Raw genomic sequence first — 18321 nt, 5'->3', positions numbered from 1 at the left:
TACCAAAGAGAAAAAGTAATCAGTTTTGGAAGAGGGCGTCCTATCTGTTGCCATGGATTTGAGATGGTTCCTGTTCTGCTGTTCACAGTACGGTATGGTCATAGCGGTCAAAGGTCAAAAGTTTCCAATTTAGCAAGAGGGCGCCATTCATGCCTTATTACAGAATTTGCACGCGTAAATCGCGGAGAACGCTATCTTGTGTTTATAAGATCTTTGCACTACAGCTAACCAGCACAAGAGGGCGTTTTTAATAGATTATGTATTGTAACAATGCAACGCGATATGAAAATATAAATATCTAAAGCACATAATAATAATAATAATAATAATAATAATAATAATAATAATAATAATAATAATAATAATAAAATATTAATAATAATAATAGAATAATAATAATAATAAATATTAAATATAAAAATAATAAGTGTAATACAGGTATTAGTAGTAATAATAATAAAAACAATTATAATAAATAAATAAGAAATAATAATAATAACAATATGTGCTTTATATATAACTAATTTTCATATAATATTCTATTTCAATCATTAGTTTTAAAAATAAAATGAATTACATTTTTCTAAAGAAAATTTTGTGATATGATTTCCATTACGCCGTTTTATATCAATCACAGTCCATAGTATTATGCAATATCTAAAGCACATAATAATAATAATAATAATAATAATAATAATAATAATAATAATAATAATAATAATAATAAAATATTAATAAAAATAGAATAATAATAATAATAATAAATATTAAATATAAAAATAATAAGTGTAATACAGGTATTAGTAGTAATAATAATAAAAACAATTATAATAAATAAATAAGAAATAATAATAATAACAATATGTGCTTTATATATAACTAATTTTCATATAATATTCTATTTCTAAATCATTAGTTTTAAATAAAATGAATTACATTTTTCTAAAGAAAATTGTGTGATATGATTTCCATTACGCCGTTTTATATCAATCACAGTCCATAGTATTATGCAATAATTGCGATGGTACAGCAACTCTAGCGCATATATTATACTGCACAGTAGGACTAACCGAGCAGTCCAATTATAGCCGGCTTTCTGTTATATGATATTGTATTCATGCTGAGAAGTTATGTTTTTAAGAACGATGTTATGATCGTTGAAGACAAGTCGACAGTTCCGCAACAAACTGAATGTCTTGCGACCGTTATACCTACTACACCCATCGTTACTGACAGACGCGCTCCACACTCAGTCAGTACGTATTAGGTACTGTAGTGCAAAACAACCTCAGTTTTATTCAGAGCGTACTCTGTCCATCCGGACGCTTGAATTGTAATAACGTATTGTTATCCCGTAAAGAGCGAGTATTGACTATAGCTTTCTCTTGCATATAATTTCACGGTTGCTTGTCGCTTCCACGGAGGTAAGAGGTCATACAACAATAGGCGACGATAGAAATTGCTGCAAACAACATGGCTGGAGTAGTCGCTATATTCTACCTCTTCTATTTTCCCTGCCTGTTATTTTCAGGTAAGTTTAATTGATTATCTTAATACTAACGATGCCTATATCATCAATGAAACGCTCTCCTTTCTACGACGACCAGGGGGGCGCACGCTCCGGACACTTCCAATGGGATGACGGATCTTATCCGAAACGCAAACCGTTATATAATCGCATAAACCCCAATGTAAATGGTTACATATCTCGTTGGTTGTACAAATCAGGTTAATTTCTACATAGGCCTAGTATATATTAATTGTGATGGCTGGCTTTTTTCATAGCCAAATCATATCATATACGGAAAATGTACAACCCTACACCTTCGTTGCGATTTCAACTCTGCATTTCAGATCTCTCTTGAGAATTATACTGTAATATTTTAACGAATCCTTCCTCTTTGGGTTTGAAAATTGAAAACAACCAAATGTAGCCTACCACGTACATGATATCTCTTCTTTTTTTATCTGTTGACATAATTATGTTGACGCATACTGATTTCTGATCTCCCTAATGCTATCATTTTTAAAATAATTCAATATAAGGGTCAGTCCTATTACAGGGTTTAACATTCACAATACTACAACAATGCCACGTTAAGAACGATACAATGGTTTCTCGTTTTTATTGAAGTTGGATCCGTATATCGGCACTCTATTATGGACTCGTATCCACGCAGTGGTTAAAAGCTAATTATAATGTATTTCTTAATAATAGGCAAATGACCATGTTTCTAGGCTTATTATGGTTGTATATTCTATCCCCATTGGTCATGGGAATCGGACTTAAAACTTACCGCGAATATCTAATAGGTCTAATTTTACTCAATGGCTTGTCATAAGAATCACTACATTTTGTTCTTTTTTATTTTGTTCCGGGCCCTTTAAATTCTACTAGGCCATATATCACGACCTTGTTTGCCCTATAAACGTACGAGACTTGTTATGTGCCTGTTAAATATTGTGAATTATTTAGACCCTGCCACATACATTCATCAAAATCAAGAAAGTGTGACTATTTGTTTATTTTTGTCTTCAATTCCCTATTTCTGCGCCCAATAAAAATCTTTAGTATTTATGTATGCCACATAGCCTAATTTAAATATGAACTAAATTGAGTGACCAATTACAATGCTCCACAAATTAGTCACGCTACGGGCCTGACTGTTCATTTTCATTGTTCCAACGATCTAATTTTACCATTGTTATATGTATATCCTTATGCATTTTATGCTTTACAAATTTTTCGTCACAGCATAGAATAATCTACAACAGTCAGCTTTGTCACAAACTAGATAATTGAATCTGTTCTTTTGGTCTGATTCTGCAGAAATGAAGCAGCACTGAACAAAGTCCAATTGCACAAAGTATTTATAAGCTATCATAATCATAGAATAAACAAATCGGTACACGCTTAAAAGAATGCTTGAATAAGCAAACAGAATGTTTGCAATTCTATATATCGTATACACTTCTGCCACTTTTCGTAATTTTGACGTGATATTATAAAAAAAAACAAAGAAAAAAATCATATTTATTCGGATCAATATAAATATCAAGGGGCGGGGTGTTTTTTTTTCAGGGAGTGGGAGCGAACAGATTATCCCTTTTAATATTTTATCTAAATTATATTACACTTGTATTGAAATTTTCAGCCGCTACTGAGGAGGGGGGGGGGATGGTTTAACCCTTTTGACGTGTCAATGTGACGTGCTAATACATGCTATCACGAAGCGAGGGCATTTAGTGCGAGGGAGTCGGTTTTGGATTGGCCGGTTCAGGCGGTCATCCTTACAACCTGTTACTCCCCAAAGGGTCCCATCATGTCGTGGTGCAGTTTCCCTTAGCCGCACAAGAACACCTCCAATACAAAGGCTAAGAAAGACAGAACAACAGTAATCACTTTCTGTTCTCGAATGGTGTTCTTGGGCTCTTAAAACTTAAAGTACACAGCCCTTGTCCGAGACGATGATTTCGGCAAGTCCCGGGAACTTGATCACAGACGGTCTCCCATTCAGGTATTAAATGAACGCAGTTTGTAAGCCTTTCAAAAGTACCGTAGTAAGCATGTAGCATGTGTAGCCTAATTCGCGTTATGATTGATAGAGGTCTAGGTCTGATGTTTAGGGATTTGTTGGCGTATAGCGCACAATACATGGCCTCATATACCCTTTGATTTGATTTATATTTAAAAAAAAACAAAAAAAAACATCATGAATACCGAAGAACAAAACAAAATTTACAGAAAAAGACAAGGCCTATTACACAACAGGCCTACTGTGTTGCTGTTATATATATATATTTTTAACTTAACGTCGATGACTGGCGTACTGCGCCCATGACAATTCAAACAAAACGTCTCTCTAAACCGAATGTAAATAGGCGACAAGTATCCTACTCGTGGACTACTTGAAATAGCAAACGACACATTCTAAAGGAATGTTTTTTTTAATTTTTAAAGATCATATGATCTTCAGATATCGTATTGTAGGCCTAATTATTTTGAATAATAATTCGTGTCCGGGTTGGGTTCGCGGGTCAAGCTGTGTTCATGACGTTTCCGAACAGTTTCATTGTAATGAAACATTTATTTGCTATGCGCGGCCCCTTGGATATTGTTGCATTGTTGCTAAGGTCTCACTGGCAAAACGTAAGTAAAGCTTGCTTTCATACAATCACTACACGCTATCGCCGACGGTTTTCGGCAATGCTGAATATTCGGTCGAATCGAAATGCTGTTTAGGGTGGGACAAACGCGTAGGCCTAATTATGGGTCGGTTCTGATTGGTGGTCAGTTGTTAATACGTTTGATTGACATTCTGGAAAGGTCAAGTAATGGTTCCCCCTAACTCCACCCATGTCACCCCAGAAAATTGTGACAGAGAAGTTCACATTGGCTGCATCATTTTTTTAATTGTGTCTCATTTATTTTCTATAACTCTGATAGCACAACTTTTTTTTAACTTCATATTTTCACATCATTTTTTTTATCGAATGAGCGAAACTCGACTCAATGCAAGTTTTCCAATACAATAGAAATCACCGGTAAACATTCTGCAATGTTGCTTGAATCTGATATTGCCTAGATCTATGACAGTAGGCATATTGTATATCTTTTCAAAGCCTCAAGTATTGTTAGGGTTACCGGGGGTTAAATTACCCTTGAAGCGTACAAATAAAATAGTACCTGCTAAGGAGCTATTGAATAATATTGAATAATGACAATGGGGAAACTACTGAAGAATAAACCACTGCAGGGTCACGCCATTTTTAACGAGTAAAGATGCTATTATATCGTTTTGTAGCCCGTGAGAAAAAAACCAAAACTGGAGTTGTAGTTTGTGGTCAAGATGCTTGCTTTCCAATCCCAGTTTCTCGGGTTCAAATCCTTTCGCTGCATGGTTTTTCGTACGGCTAAAAAACAGTTCCACCCCAAGCCTCATATAAAAACTTAGGCGTTTATGAAGTATTATTTTAATGTGTAAGTGGCGAGTGTAGTTTATATATATAATACTGAAATAAAGGAACTTGAGCTCTGTTGTTATTATATATATATATATATAATACATATAGGCCTATATATAATATTTGCGATACGTTCCATAATTTCGTTTTTCCTTATATATAAATATATATATAGGCCTATATGTATATATATATATATATATATATAATATATATATATATATATACATACACACACATAATATGTATGTATGTGTGTATGTATGTAATGCACTGTGGTATATATTAAATAAATAATTGTAGAAACAGTGCTCAAATATTAAAGGAACAATGATAACTATTCATGGAATTATGAGTTTTTATTTTATATTGTAGTTAGTGGTGATGTGTGCAACAATCAAGGGGATAATATCTATTGCCCTCCTCCAGACGATTCCAGTTTGGATTACTGCTGTGGCGATCCTGACTTGGAGCGATGCTGTTCGTATCAAGATCGTTATGGAATAACGAGCGTAGATGACGGGCTTTCGTAAGACATCTTGTGTTATTAGGGAGATTTTACAAACTCACGAAAACGATAACGAATACGTCATTATCATCGGCGGCATTCGTGCATAAAACATTGTTGACAATACGCTGTGCGAGCTGAATATGATCCATGATTCATGCAAAAGGCACGAATCGCCTACGTTGTGAGAGATATGCTACTGTAGGGGAAGGGTTTTATAAAAAAAAATTGATGACGTATCCGTATTCGTTTTGGTAAGCTTGAGAAAACTCCCTATTATATCTACATGACGTTTTCTGTAATAACAACTTAATAAGTTTACAAAAACTATCGTTATTTCAATATTTTATCATTATAATTATTATAGTTTTAATCATTAGTATTAATGATATTATTATTATTATTGTTGTTGTATATGATAATACTAATAATTAAAATATTAATTATTAAATAATTAAATAATATATTATATATAATGATGATTGTGATAATGATGGTGATAATGATATTTATGCATATAATAAAAATTATAATATTCAGTTAGAGCGCCAAGCAACAAAATTTATTAGTAACATACTACTGCTAATACTAGTACTCCCTCTGTAATAATAACAATGTTAATATTTTCCAACGGAAATGTCGTCCTGTTGTAAGATTCGGTCTTCGAAAAAGCTTGTGATTAACCCAGATCGAGATTTAATTCAACCTACATCCGTCCCCTGCTTCTTAAACATAAATGTCCATATGAATTGAGGTGAACAGGTTAGGCGTCAATATTACTGTGCGCATGTGCGCAACGCATACGGGTACAACAGAACAACAGCTGTCCTTACAATATTTATGGGCTCTTGACGATACGATTGTTGACAATAGATCTACAGTTTCATAAGGCACATTGACATAGCTTTTTATATGTATGGGAAGCATAATGGCAACGGTGCTACATGTAAACATCATTATGCGTATCCACCTGCGCCTTCTTATTTCAATAAACTATAAAGGGCGCCTCCATAGTCAAAGAGTTCATCGTGTGATGAGTATAGTGGAGTAATGATTGCAAACTGTACAATATTACTGCATTGTAGACAATTCTATTACTGATTTATTGAACCGATGGTAGGCCTATATAACAGCACTCTACATTGTCAAATGTCATAGAAGTAACGGTTTGTCCTTTAAGAGTAGATTTATTGTCCTTAATCTAATTTAATTTATTTATATGCATAATGATTCGAATTTCAGTCTCTGGCTGAGGTATACGTCCTTAATGTTTTTTTTTATAAGGCCAACAATAATAATGTGGTGGCTATATTCGCTTGATTATAAATAACTTTAATGAAAAAATATCCTAACATCGTTTAAAGTAATTATTTTTGTTTTGTTTCTTTTAGGGTTGGAGCGATAGTTGGAATCGTTATTGGTTGTTTGATCGCGTGTGTACTCATCGGCCTATTGGCGTTTTTCCTAAGATATGTCAAGATGAAACTTGACGCGAGGGTAATGGAACGGCGGTCGATGCAACGACGGTCGTTAAATCGGGGCTCAATGAATCGTGAATCGCCTAATCGTGGATCATTTCAAAGAACTAGCTTACGCACTTCAAAACGTAAGTGTTTAATGCCTCCTATAACGATATTAACGATAAGACTAGTACTTATTTTATTTTATTTATTTATTTTATTTTATTTCGTATTAACCAACAGCGATAACAACCGCCACTGACAGGTTAAAATAAAAAAGAAACAGCTAACTTAACTAACTTATGATAATGATAAATATTATTATTCTCATTAAATATTCTCCTACATTTAAAGTACTACGTTTTCAGTGTTTTATAACGATAATGACAATGATACTGTAATAATGATATGATTGTAATAATGATAACTATAATGATGATAATATTGAACGTTTAAAGTGAACAGACAATTGTCCACGTCTGTCATAACATCTACTTGTTGAAACTGTAAACGATACTGATATCTCTCTGACACATCGCGTTGTTCGCTAATATATGATAATTTCCGAACTGGGCAAATAATGTTACTAGTTTTTTACCATATTTAAAAGAAGTCTTTATCAGGTCGTTACTATTGATTGTGATAACTGAATAAGAGTAATTTGTGTTATCTTTAAAAATAATGGTTTTGTCTTTATCATAAAACGAGTGGTAAATTTCTGATGACCTGACCAGTAAATAGAGTATTGCATATCAAGACATCTCGTAGTTCCTAGTGCACATACCTATGTCGAAAACCAATGCATACAAAGTAACTATATTATTACACAACGCGTACGTCCATGGACAGAATGATTACGCGCATTCTTCCATTCATTAGGCCTATCGGTTCTGTGATAGGCTAGATAATTAGATTATCGAATTTATGGGCCATTAATAACTTCTTCTTTATTGTTTTTGATAAATTAGGACGTGATGACCGTGAACCGTTGAACACCAGAGAAAGTGCAGTGTTCACAGACGTTGGATTAGCAAATCCTGGCTTCGAAGATGGCTACCGAAAACCAGTGGCTCGAGCAGAGCCGATAATGCAAAATGGACAAGCTCCTACGCAGAATGGACGATATCATAACTGGTATAATCAACACTCAGCAGACAATATGGAGATTATTGGCTTGGACGATTCGCCTAAGATGTACGACAAAAGGCGTCACTTCGAGGATTTAGCAGACCCGCAAATAATCTTGGAGTTGGACGAGTCGCCAAAAATGGGCGAAAAGTGGCGGCATGCAGACAATCAAAACGCAAAAAGCATGAATCAGTCAGCTGTCACTATGGAAGCCCAACTCCGTTATTACCAGCTAAAAGAACAACATAAATTGGAAGATCAGAACAGACAGATAAATGCACAACACAGAGAAAATTTGAGGCAGTTCCAACTTAACCAGAACCAAGTAACGGCGCAGTTACAGTCTACCGGACACCAGGTAGGGACGCAGTTACAGCATAACGGACAGCAGGTAGGGACGCAGTTACAGCATAACGGACACCAGGTAGTGACGCAGTTACAGCATAACGGACACCAGGTAGGCACGCAGTTACAGCATAACGGACACCAGGTAGGCACGCAGTTACAGCATAACGGACACCAAGTAGGGACGCAGTTGTACTCTAACGGACACCAGGTAAGGACGCATTTGCAGTCTAATGGACACCAGATAGGGACCCAGTTGCAGTCTAACAATCATATGGTAGAGACGCAGCTACAGTCGAATGGCGATGCGCAAGACGAAATAGACGGTCATGCTGAACAAACCGTCCCGAAGAAAAGGAAAAAATCACGTCGTAACCTTCCCAAAAGAATCAGAGATAGCGAGGACAGTAAGTGGTCAATGGGCTACACACGAGAGACTGTTATCCAACTCAAACGGAACCCGTCGTCAATAAGTAATTCTCCGACAGCATCCAAAGATTTCGATCCTGAAAACCCTCCAGGAATTCTTAAATATCGTGATTCTGAATTGAGTGACTATGATTCAGTTCTTGGTGATTCACTCGACGCATATGAAGATTTTGATGACGTTGACAGACCACGGAGTGGTTTTTTTGATAAACTCACTCGTCGTAGTCCGTCTCCAAAACAAACCTTAGCTGTCGCGCCTTACAGACAATCGGGCGTAGAAAACCACCAACATGTTCCAGTGGATCAGTTCTTAACATTAGATCCGAAGCATTTGAAAGCACACGTAGCCACATATAGTCCTAGTAAATTGAGTCCTAGTCAATTAAGTCCGACCGGGAGGGAAGGAAGGTACTCATATTTCTCTCCAGAAGAGGATTTTGATCATTCGTTTGCCAAGTCCTATCCTGAATTTGTGCAATCCAAAGCGAACCAGCCGAAGGATGTATTACCACAGTTACACATAAATAGTCAAAGTGGCTGGCAAACGTCCTCGGAGATCAGTAATGGCGTCGTCAGTTCCCCAAAACAATATGTTAAATACAACAGGGCTGGCGAAGAGTTAAGATGTACATCGTTATGAAGAATAAGACAAGTTTTTATAGCTGCTTGCGCTATTATGGAGTAAGCGGTTTGGCGCAGTGGAAATGGTTTGATTTCTCACTGTCAAAATCGGGGTTTCAATCCTTCGATGTGCATTTCGCTTGTGTCCATTAAGCAAAGCAATTTATCTACATTGCTTCAGTCTACCCTACAGCGGTAAATGTATAATAGTGAATTCTGGGAGTAACCTGTGGTAGACCTTGACTCAATGGATGTTTTGATATACAGATAGTTTACAAAGGCTATTCGTTGCAAAACTTAAAATGACTGCAGTTTATATTTATAATCTAAGAGAATGTCAAGAGCAATTTTCAAAGAGTTCATTCTTTTGATAGTGTAAAACCTCTGCTGATCTAGAGGCAATGATCTGAAATTTTCCTTGAAATTTCATAGACTTACTAACAGCGCCAAAATTTTTTTTACAAAACATCTTTTTTTACCGGTACCTGTCGTTTTTATTACTAAAACATTGTGTGGTAAAGATAACGTTATTGAATAGACATTAAGTCTTGATATTTGTTGTAATTAGCCATGACAGATTTGACAATGCATCGATTTTAACATGTTACTTGTATTGTACATATTTCCAAGCCGCTTTTCATGTTCATGATGACATAAGTTGTGGTGTGTAGACTTTGTGCTGGATGCTGTGGGTCTAATTGATTATGAAAGGATTAACCATGGCCATAGAGGAGAGGAAAATCCAGGAATTTGGCGTGGGATGGGGAGGTTAGCGAAGCTCTAATCGAGGACCCAGAGTTTTGAGTGGTCCTTTCCATATATCCTGGACGCTCCACAGTTTTAACCAACTTTTTCTCTTATATTTTGTTTTATAATTATCAATTACACACTTGATAAGCGAGTTTGGTCACTGCCAGGTCGAGCGCTCCTTAAGCCCGTCCCTCTGGGTCCATTACTGCGAGTAATTTTTACAGAGATGTCAGTTAACTTCATACGATTGTCTAAGTACAATTGTAGTATGAGAATTCGAATTACTCATCATTATAATAGGGCATTACACAATTACCGACAACAGCTTACAATAGTTAATAGCATTGTACATATATTGTAGCTTATGATTCAGATCGACTGAACGTTAGCCTACAGAAAACAATGGACCTTCCGCTAAGGCAGCCCCTTGGATATATTGTTGCTATGGTTCCACAGAACAACACCGTAAACGTACGTAAACACGTGTGCTCGTGGGACATGCGCGTATTCCTGGCCCTTCTCTAATTGGTCAGTTTTAAGTTTGACAATCCGGATAGGTCCATTGTAGACGGTGCTATATTCTTATTTTTCTTATCAAACTGATAATAATGCTTCCCTTTTTATTGATGATTTAATACTCAAATATTCTTGCCAATTGTTTTCTTTTATTGTTCTTTCTGAAATCAATAATGGTTTGTCTTCTTTGATTTATCATATATTTACCTCCAATTAGGCCTATAATAAGTAGATTTTATATGTTTTAGACCTAGGCCTATCCTATTTCTTTCAAACAGGGTATAATTGATCGAGAGGTTAATTACAGATTAGATCAAATTCAAACCATATTGGCACTTGTACCATACCGATGATTTCGATAAATTAAAACCGTTTGTTCAAATCATATTTGACAAGAGTTTTCTAAAAAGTGACGGTGACGGTACATGTTCATTTATGCACTAACAATTATTTTATGAGGCTGGGGAGTGAAGTTATTTTGGTTGTTTGAAAAACCTCGATGTTTTGTTTTAGTACCGTAAATGCTCGTGAATTAGGCGCCGTACCAAAAGTGATTTTTTTCGCTAAACGCCGCTCTCGAATAGGCGCCGTGGCGCCTAATCGAGAGGGTTATATCACCCTGTGTTTAATTAAACACGAAACAGGGTTTTAAATACAATGTACACGGTTTTAAAATGAATAAACAATACAAATGAAGACACAAGTATGTCTTTATAAACGTTTATTTACGATGACTTTGGACCTATGATAGGCCTACCGTACTACGGGAATGCGTGAGATACGTAACATGGGAACGGGCATGAAAAGCGCCACGCTAATATTTTTTTATAAGCGCCGCATTCGAATAAGCACCGCACCGAAGCCTCCAAATAATATTTTAAAAGCGCCTTAGTCGAGCATTTACGGTATTGACCTTCGGGTCATTTTAGTACCGGAGGGCAAGCAACATATCATAAACCAACAAATCATGGATCCGCTCCAACACGAATGTGGCATTATTTTTCAATCTTCAATGTAGATTTGGAATCTCACATTATTGAACACTGATGACTGACAATTAGAAAATAGATGTTCAATACTACAGTTTTCAAGCATGTTTATAGATAGGTCCTATATTTATGTAATACTGATTTTAAATATTTAGAGTTTCGTAATTCTGATTTGATGCAATAATATTGCAGCTAAACTGTACATAATTTATCCGAGAAATATTTTTTTTTATTTGGTTGTGTAAATATTGATTCACAATTTTATAATCGAATTAAAATGTACATTTATAGTATAATAATTATATTAATATCATTAATACATAATAAATGTATGATTAATATTGGTATAAATAGACGTTGATTATCAGTCTCGTTGTTTGGTATGTGAAGTTTTTCGAGTGTTTCTTTCATGATAACCTTCTCTCACTAGCACTGAATGATGGGTCTGGCGGCAAAAGTTACCAGAACGAAAGAAGTACAGTGTTTTAAAGACCAAAATGTCCATAGTAATCGTTTAAATTAAGCATCTAAATACATCAAAGGCTGTAGCTTTGGGGATAACCCTTAAACGCCTAGCAAAACACTGCCTTTGGACCCCGCTCGCGGGGCCGTTGTCAACCTCAGGACCACCGTCACTGGAACTCCGGTAGCACAGAGTATGCTTCAGCTCTGAAGAATGAAGTAATATTACTTAATATTACTAGTAATTGCTAGCTGTCTCTAGTACATCCTCCGAGTTACTTCTACGACGAAAAAGCGATTTCCTCTCATCTTCACGAATTCTTGCATTCTTCGACCATTCCTGCTCTTCTGCCTGTGCATATGCCAGGAAAACCACCAACCCAAATGCTTGAATACCCGCAATCAGCAGAAAAAATACATTCCATTGTTTACGAGTATTCTGTGGAAAAAGGGAAAGTAATTTTTTTACACAATTCCTGATTGTTAAAAATGACATTTCACTTTTTGAAAATAAATTTAATAGTGTTAAAAAGCAAGTTATACGGTACCTCGTCTTGTGTTAACATTTCCAGAATTAAAGGACCGATGAATCCAGTCGCATTTGATGCTGTCATCATTAAGCCGGCAATAATCCCGGAAAACGGCGTTGAGATGTCCATCGGATTCGAAAATATACCAGCAACATCAAATCCATGTACAGAGTAGGCAACAGAGACAAGCACAGTGGCAATTGTAGCACTGCTGTCAAAATAGTTTAGCGAAACCAAACAAAACGATGATACCCCAAGAGCTACAGAGAGAAAAATTATAAATACATGATTTTAGTGTTCTTTTCTTACTGAATATAAATGTCCTATGAGTATATTCTACTTTGAAACTCAAATCATATAACAATTTCATGTACTGTTAACGAGAATAAATTATTAAACTTTTTCACAAATCTGAACATTGGAAAGGTTACTCTTATAAGTATCTGAGACAAAGTTGTCTCATTTATTATAAAGGAAACTTGAAACGTCAGTAGGTCCTCTTTTTCCTTTATCTGTACACAGTTTTTAACTAATTAATATTAACTTTGTTTTGGTTTTAATTAGCTCTGGGTCTACTACCGGTACATCGTATTATTTCTTCCCAGTGGTTTCAGGCAACCTAGGTCTACAGTAATAGTTATATGTAGGGGGTTTCTAATTTTATTTAGCCAGTTAGCTTAAATGTGACATTTAGTATAAGTTTGCTCCAGTCAAGAGTTTGAGTTCTTGTGAGCCTAAACAAATTCGCTTACAAAATAGTGTCACCTATGTTTCTTACTGCCTTAGGTTGAGAGAAGACACAATCTGTTGACAGTAAATATTTGCTTGGTAATATACTTAACCACCAACATTATGTAAAGAATATTTTACATGGTATATTTTTCAACTCACTTATTGCAACAAACATTTTTCTTGTACTTAGGACATCGAGATAGGACCGATAAATAATAACGTCTGCGAGGAATCCACATGTGATCTTGATGATAAACTGGATTAGATGTGGTATAAGTATCAGGAGATCAGCCTGAAAAAATAATACATTCGTCATCAGCAGGGCCAGTCATGTTTTATCAGTATGGCGGCAGGCCTAACAATGAATGTTTTCTCTCGGATTCATTTCAAACTGATCCAGTTGGCGTATCTACCATTCTTTAGATCACTTATTATTTTATATCTTTCTCTTTGTTTTCCATTTAATTTTTTCTTCCAAAATATGGAAACAATATCTCGAACTTTCTTTATATAAACATACCTTTGCAAAATGGTACCCTAGAATAAGAGTATAATATTGTGACATTTCTGAGAGCAGCGCATAGTAACCAAACTCAAATGCAACTATACACAGAGTAACAGTCAATACCGGTGGTGACGTCAGGATGTCTAGCCAAGGAACAGAGTGAGTCTGAGAAGTACGAAAACAAAGTTTTAAAATATTACATTTAAGGAGACTATTATTTTATACAGCGTTTTGAACAACATAATTTACTTAGGCCTAATTCAGTTGAAAATTGAATAGTCTTACAATGGCATATTAAAGGTGATCTTTCCACACAAAAAGTCACCTGTATCCCGAGCCGCACCACTAGGAGTTTACTGATTTAAAAAATACACCCAAGTAGTTGAAAATCACTTCATATCACATTATTTCCCCGGAGAATTCTCCCCTCACCCAAACTTGTGCCCCTCTTAAACCCCTCCATTACCCTCTAGTCAATATTTCACGTTTGAAACATTCGCTGAAGTACTGTACGTCAGAATTGCAAGAATACATTTTTGAATTTGAACAAATACCGGTAGACCCACTAGAGGCTCGTGAGCTTAACAACTTACCTTTTTCTGCTCGTCCTCGCTTAAAAGCGAATTAATATGTTCACGCTCTTTGCTGGATATAAACGGATGTTTATCGGGAGTTTCATATATTAATGTTGCCCACGCAAGAGACCAAAGTGCCCCCATGATGGCTATAATGATAATATTAATAATAATAATAATAAAGTTAAATATTGATTGATTGTAAAAAGAGTTTATGTGCTTCAAATAGAAACTGCCAAAAACCATGTAAAACGGGAGGATATTTTAAATTTTAATGAAATGTTAATTTCGTATCGATAAATAATAATTAATAATTTATCTCACCGTAAGCAGTAAAGGAAAATTGCCATCCACCAAATATGACTGCTGTTGACATCCAGGTAGATGCATAACTTGATACCAGAACTCCTAGACACAATCCTTTAAAATTGATAACAAGTACATGTAAAGTTTGGTTTCCCAAAAAATCGCTACGTACAATAGCCGCTGTTTCGACGACTAGACTCTGATCGGTTGGTTAAATCGGAGAGCCTTTCCAATTGCTTCGGGGACAGGACAACTACACAGTGTAACGAGCACAGTACAGTGAAAATACTGTCGCAACAATGTAGCGATTTTATGGAGACCACCTAAGCTCCTACAGATCCAGGGTGTGTGTCGTTTTCATGGTTGTTATTCGTTTGATGTTTATTTACAGGAACATAATTTATATAAGCTTAATAAATTGTTAATGTAGATGTGGCTTAATGGACGATGATTACCTTCCAATCTCAGGGTCCTGGGTTGAAATTCTATAACAGCACAGGATTTTTTTAAAGCTCCCTATTAGACCTTTTACATCTCCATGATGAGACTTATTTAATAAAGCACTCATATTTTTTCATTTATTCAACAGGGACCTGAATATCAGTCAACCTTCCAGGATAACAGCACAGGATATTTTTTCTCACGACTAAAAACATCTCCACTCATTAAGCTCCCTGATGAGACTTTTTTGTTAATTAAAGCACTCACATTTTTTGTTTATTTTTTTCAACAGGGACCTGAATATTAGTCGACCTTCCAGGATAATAATAATAATAATATTATATTTGTATAGCGCATATTGCACATTGCCCCTGTGCTTTACACTGAAATAATATAGTGTAACCGAGAAAATACAAATAACAATAAAATAATAACTATATAGGGCCTAATAAAATAAAAATAATAATCATAATAACAAAAATAACAGTGATGCTGAACTACTCCTATTCCTTAAACTAATTAATGGTTTGCCGTTGACTCCGAGGAGCTCATCCGCCCTTTGTTCAGCTATTGGGGTTTTTTTTGCTGCTGGGTGACCATACCCTCCCCTAAGCAGCCACTAAGACATATCTGAGAGGGTTGTCAGTTTAGTCGCCGACGCTTCGACCAGATGGAGTTTAATGTCGTACCCAGGGCGTCACTAACTACCTTAAGCTAGGCTTAACTACTCTTAAATAATTTACTTTACTCTTACGCTGATCACCTTCTATAAATATGGTTTTTTTTTTAAATAAATAATCACTATGATTGAATCGTATTGTCTCACCCTAACGGCATGTTAACGAAACCTGATTAGTTGTTCAAATCTTGTTATAGACTTACCAGATAATGAAATAGATATCATGGTACTTCTCTCGTTAGGATGCGCCCATTTCCCTAGGATAACGTATATTCCTGGTACCGCTATTCCCTGGAAGACAAGGTGAGCGCATGAGATATAGCTCAAATAAACTACGTCTTATCTGCACATTTCAGTCTTGTTAAAAAACAAGATTGTGATAATAATATAATTATAATAACAGTAACAATAAACACAATAATGCCTGAGATTTTTAAAGTTTTTGTATTCTTGATACATACACATTAAATGAAAATAAACGAAGTAAAGCTGTACCAACCTGTCCTAAACCGTCTAAAGCACGTAGTGCAACCAACAAACCAACACTTATTCCCGCCGAAAATGGAATCAATGCAGTCATTATACAGGTCCATACCACTGAAAAACATATAACACGCTTACCACCGATTTTCCACGCCAACCATCCTCCCGGTATCGGCATTACAGCGTAGCCAACATAAAATGCTCCTAGGATGATATGCTGAGTTTTCTCGTTCCAATCAAACGTCCGAAACTAAAGAGAGCAATCTAAATTAAGTTCGGGATTTTGCTAAATCTCCTAACCTTCGTCACACATTATCATTACAGTATCATGATCGCCATCATCATCCTTTCATCATCATGCATCGTCATCATTCTAATCAATATGTCATCATCATTACCATCACCTTCTTCATTATCATCATCACTTATCATTATCATCTTCATTATTAACTAATGGTAACTAACATAACAAGTACTTAGCTTACGGATATCGCAATATAATTTTTAGTCTCCTACCTTTCTAAATGCAACATGTAGCAAATAAGACATAACATTAGCCGTCAGCGTGATAGAAAAATAAAATGAAACAACCAGTGGTCGAAAACCCTTCTTAAATATTATTTAAGAAAACTAGGAACATAAACAAATCGTGATACATACTGTTCCAGTGTTACACTTCGACTGATTTCCGTGATCCAAACCACCGTTGGATCGACCCCAATTCGATGTATCGTTTTTATCTGGTACCAGCATGACCATAACATTACTTAAATGCATTCTCATACAAAATAGCAGACACAGGGCCAAACAGCACATAAACGGGATCAAATATCGAATCATTTTGAGGTTTTCTTGAGAAAGAATTCAGCCGCACAACAAAATTCGACTGCACAGTAATCGTCGATGTGATGTCTAAATATTATTTGTGCTGAGGTAAAGAATTTGAAGAATCAAAACTCAATGCTTAGGGCTAGAGAACGCCACAGCAGCACATTAAGCACTTCGGCAGACTGTACCATCTGAGATTTAACTAACCTTTAATAACCTCTCGCTAGATCTACATATCTCAATATTTTCGCATATGTTTATTTATCGATGCGTGTCAACTTTTAATGTTGAGCATTTAAAAACACACTTAATGGTATATTTGCATCGAGTAACGAGAGATCACACGGCCGTACATCTCATCGGATCATTAGCCTAATGGTACACAAGTCTTCTATTATGTAACAACGAATAATTATGTAATACCATGCTAGTAGGCCATACTAAATATCATTTACCAGAAGGGTAGTAATGGTTTTCTTGTTTTACATATTTATCTTTATTAAATTCTAATTCAGCAAAAGTGGACGTGTGTATTGTGGAACTATACGAGCATTTGGGGAAACAGAATCGGAGATATTCCAAAATTGCGATTACGAATAAGTGTGTTACTGTTTATTACCAATGCAGACTTTCTGTGGGCTGTCTGAAAATAGATAGATGTCATTATTTCTGAAGTAGAAAAATTATAGTTGAGTAAATCTAGAAATAAAAGTCTTTTTAAAACATTCATTCTACTAAAAAAAATACATTAACGGTTTCACATGGACGCATCCGTTTGTGATTGACATTGGCGAATAAATATACTAAAGAAAGAACTATCAAGTCGAAAAAATATAGGCCAATAGGTTCAATTATCTACTAAAGTACTAAGTATAAACCGATGTCGATGAGTTTCAGTTAAAACGATACATTTCTTAGATCTACGATGTGCGTGAATTAGTACCGTCCATCCCATGCCAACAAGTACATCCTTATTCAGTTTTTTTCTGGCAATTTCCGAAAAACTGTACATATTTTTTTTGACCTAAATCATCTCTTATTTGCTTTGCGCGCCCTTTATGAAACAAAT

At 35.5% G+C, this 18321-nt stretch overlaps 2 protein-coding genes across 3 annotated transcripts; one reads left to right on the top strand and one right to left on the bottom strand.

Moving 5' to 3' along the window:
- Window positions 1-890: 890 nt before the first annotated feature.
- Window positions 891-12375, top strand: LOC117125484. 2 transcript variants are annotated; one of them, XM_033271980.1, is made up of 4 exons: window positions 891-1531; window positions 5341-5494; window positions 6865-7079; window positions 7902-12375. In XM_033271980.1, exons 1-4 carry the CDS (start codon window positions 1474-1476, stop codon window positions 9473-9475), a joined length of 2001 nt encoding a protein of 666 aa, XP_033127871.1. In that variant the 5' UTR covers window positions 891-1473; the 3' UTR covers window positions 9476-12375. The 2 variants fall into 2 exon arrangements, with proteins under 2 accessions (XP_033127871.1, XP_033127872.1); XM_033271981.1 differs by lacking the exon at window positions 5341-5494.
- LOC117125485 (sialin-like) lies at window positions 9927-18199 on the bottom strand. The gene is made up of 9 exons (XM_033271982.1): window positions 17085-18199; window positions 16441-16674; window positions 16145-16232; window positions 14840-14935; window positions 14534-14664; window positions 13956-14105; window positions 13595-13727; window positions 12722-12963; window positions 9927-12612 (listed from the first exon to the last, which is right to left on the bottom strand). Exons 1-9 carry the CDS (start codon window positions 17262-17264, stop codon window positions 12412-12414), a joined length of 1455 nt encoding a protein of 484 aa, XP_033127873.1. The 5' UTR covers window positions 17265-18199; the 3' UTR covers window positions 9927-12411.
- Between the last annotated feature and the right edge of the window lie 122 nt (window positions 18200-18321).

The sequence above is a fragment of the Anneissia japonica genome, unplaced genomic scaffold (genome assembly GCF_011630105.1).
Source record: "Anneissia japonica isolate Jap-2015-1 unplaced genomic scaffold, ASM1163010v1 scaffold7731_len1735946_cov199, whole genome shotgun sequence".
NCBI lineage: Eukaryota > Metazoa > Echinodermata > Crinoidea > Comatulida > Comatulidae > Anneissia > Anneissia japonica.
The sequence above is the reverse complement of the archived record's forward strand: the minus strand, read 5'-3'. Positions and strand labels throughout refer to the sequence as shown.

Coding starts and splice junctions, on each gene's coding strand:
- LOC117125484 (XM_033271980.1), top strand. CDS start 1,474: ATGGCTGGAGTAGTCGCTATATTCTACCTCTTCTATTTTCCCTGCCTG. Junction 1,532..5,340: donor TCCCTGCCTGTTATTTTCAG/GTAAGTTTAATT, acceptor TTTATATTGTAG/TTAGTGGTGATGTGTGCAAC. Junction 7,080..7,901: donor TAGCTTACGCACTTCAAAAC/GTAAGTGTTTAA, acceptor TTGATAAATTAG/GACGTGATGACCGTGAACCG.
- LOC117125485 (XM_033271982.1), bottom strand. CDS start 17,264: ATGATTCGATATTTGATCCCGTTTATGTGCTGTTTGGCCCTGTGTCTG. Junction 14,936..16,144: donor GATATCTATTTCATTATCTG/GTAAGTCTATAA, acceptor TCAATTTTAAAG/GATTGTGTCTAGGAGTTCTG. Junction 13,728..13,955: donor TAGGGTACCATTTTGCAAAG/GTATGTTTATAT, acceptor TTATTTTTTCAG/GCTGATCTCCTGATACTTAT.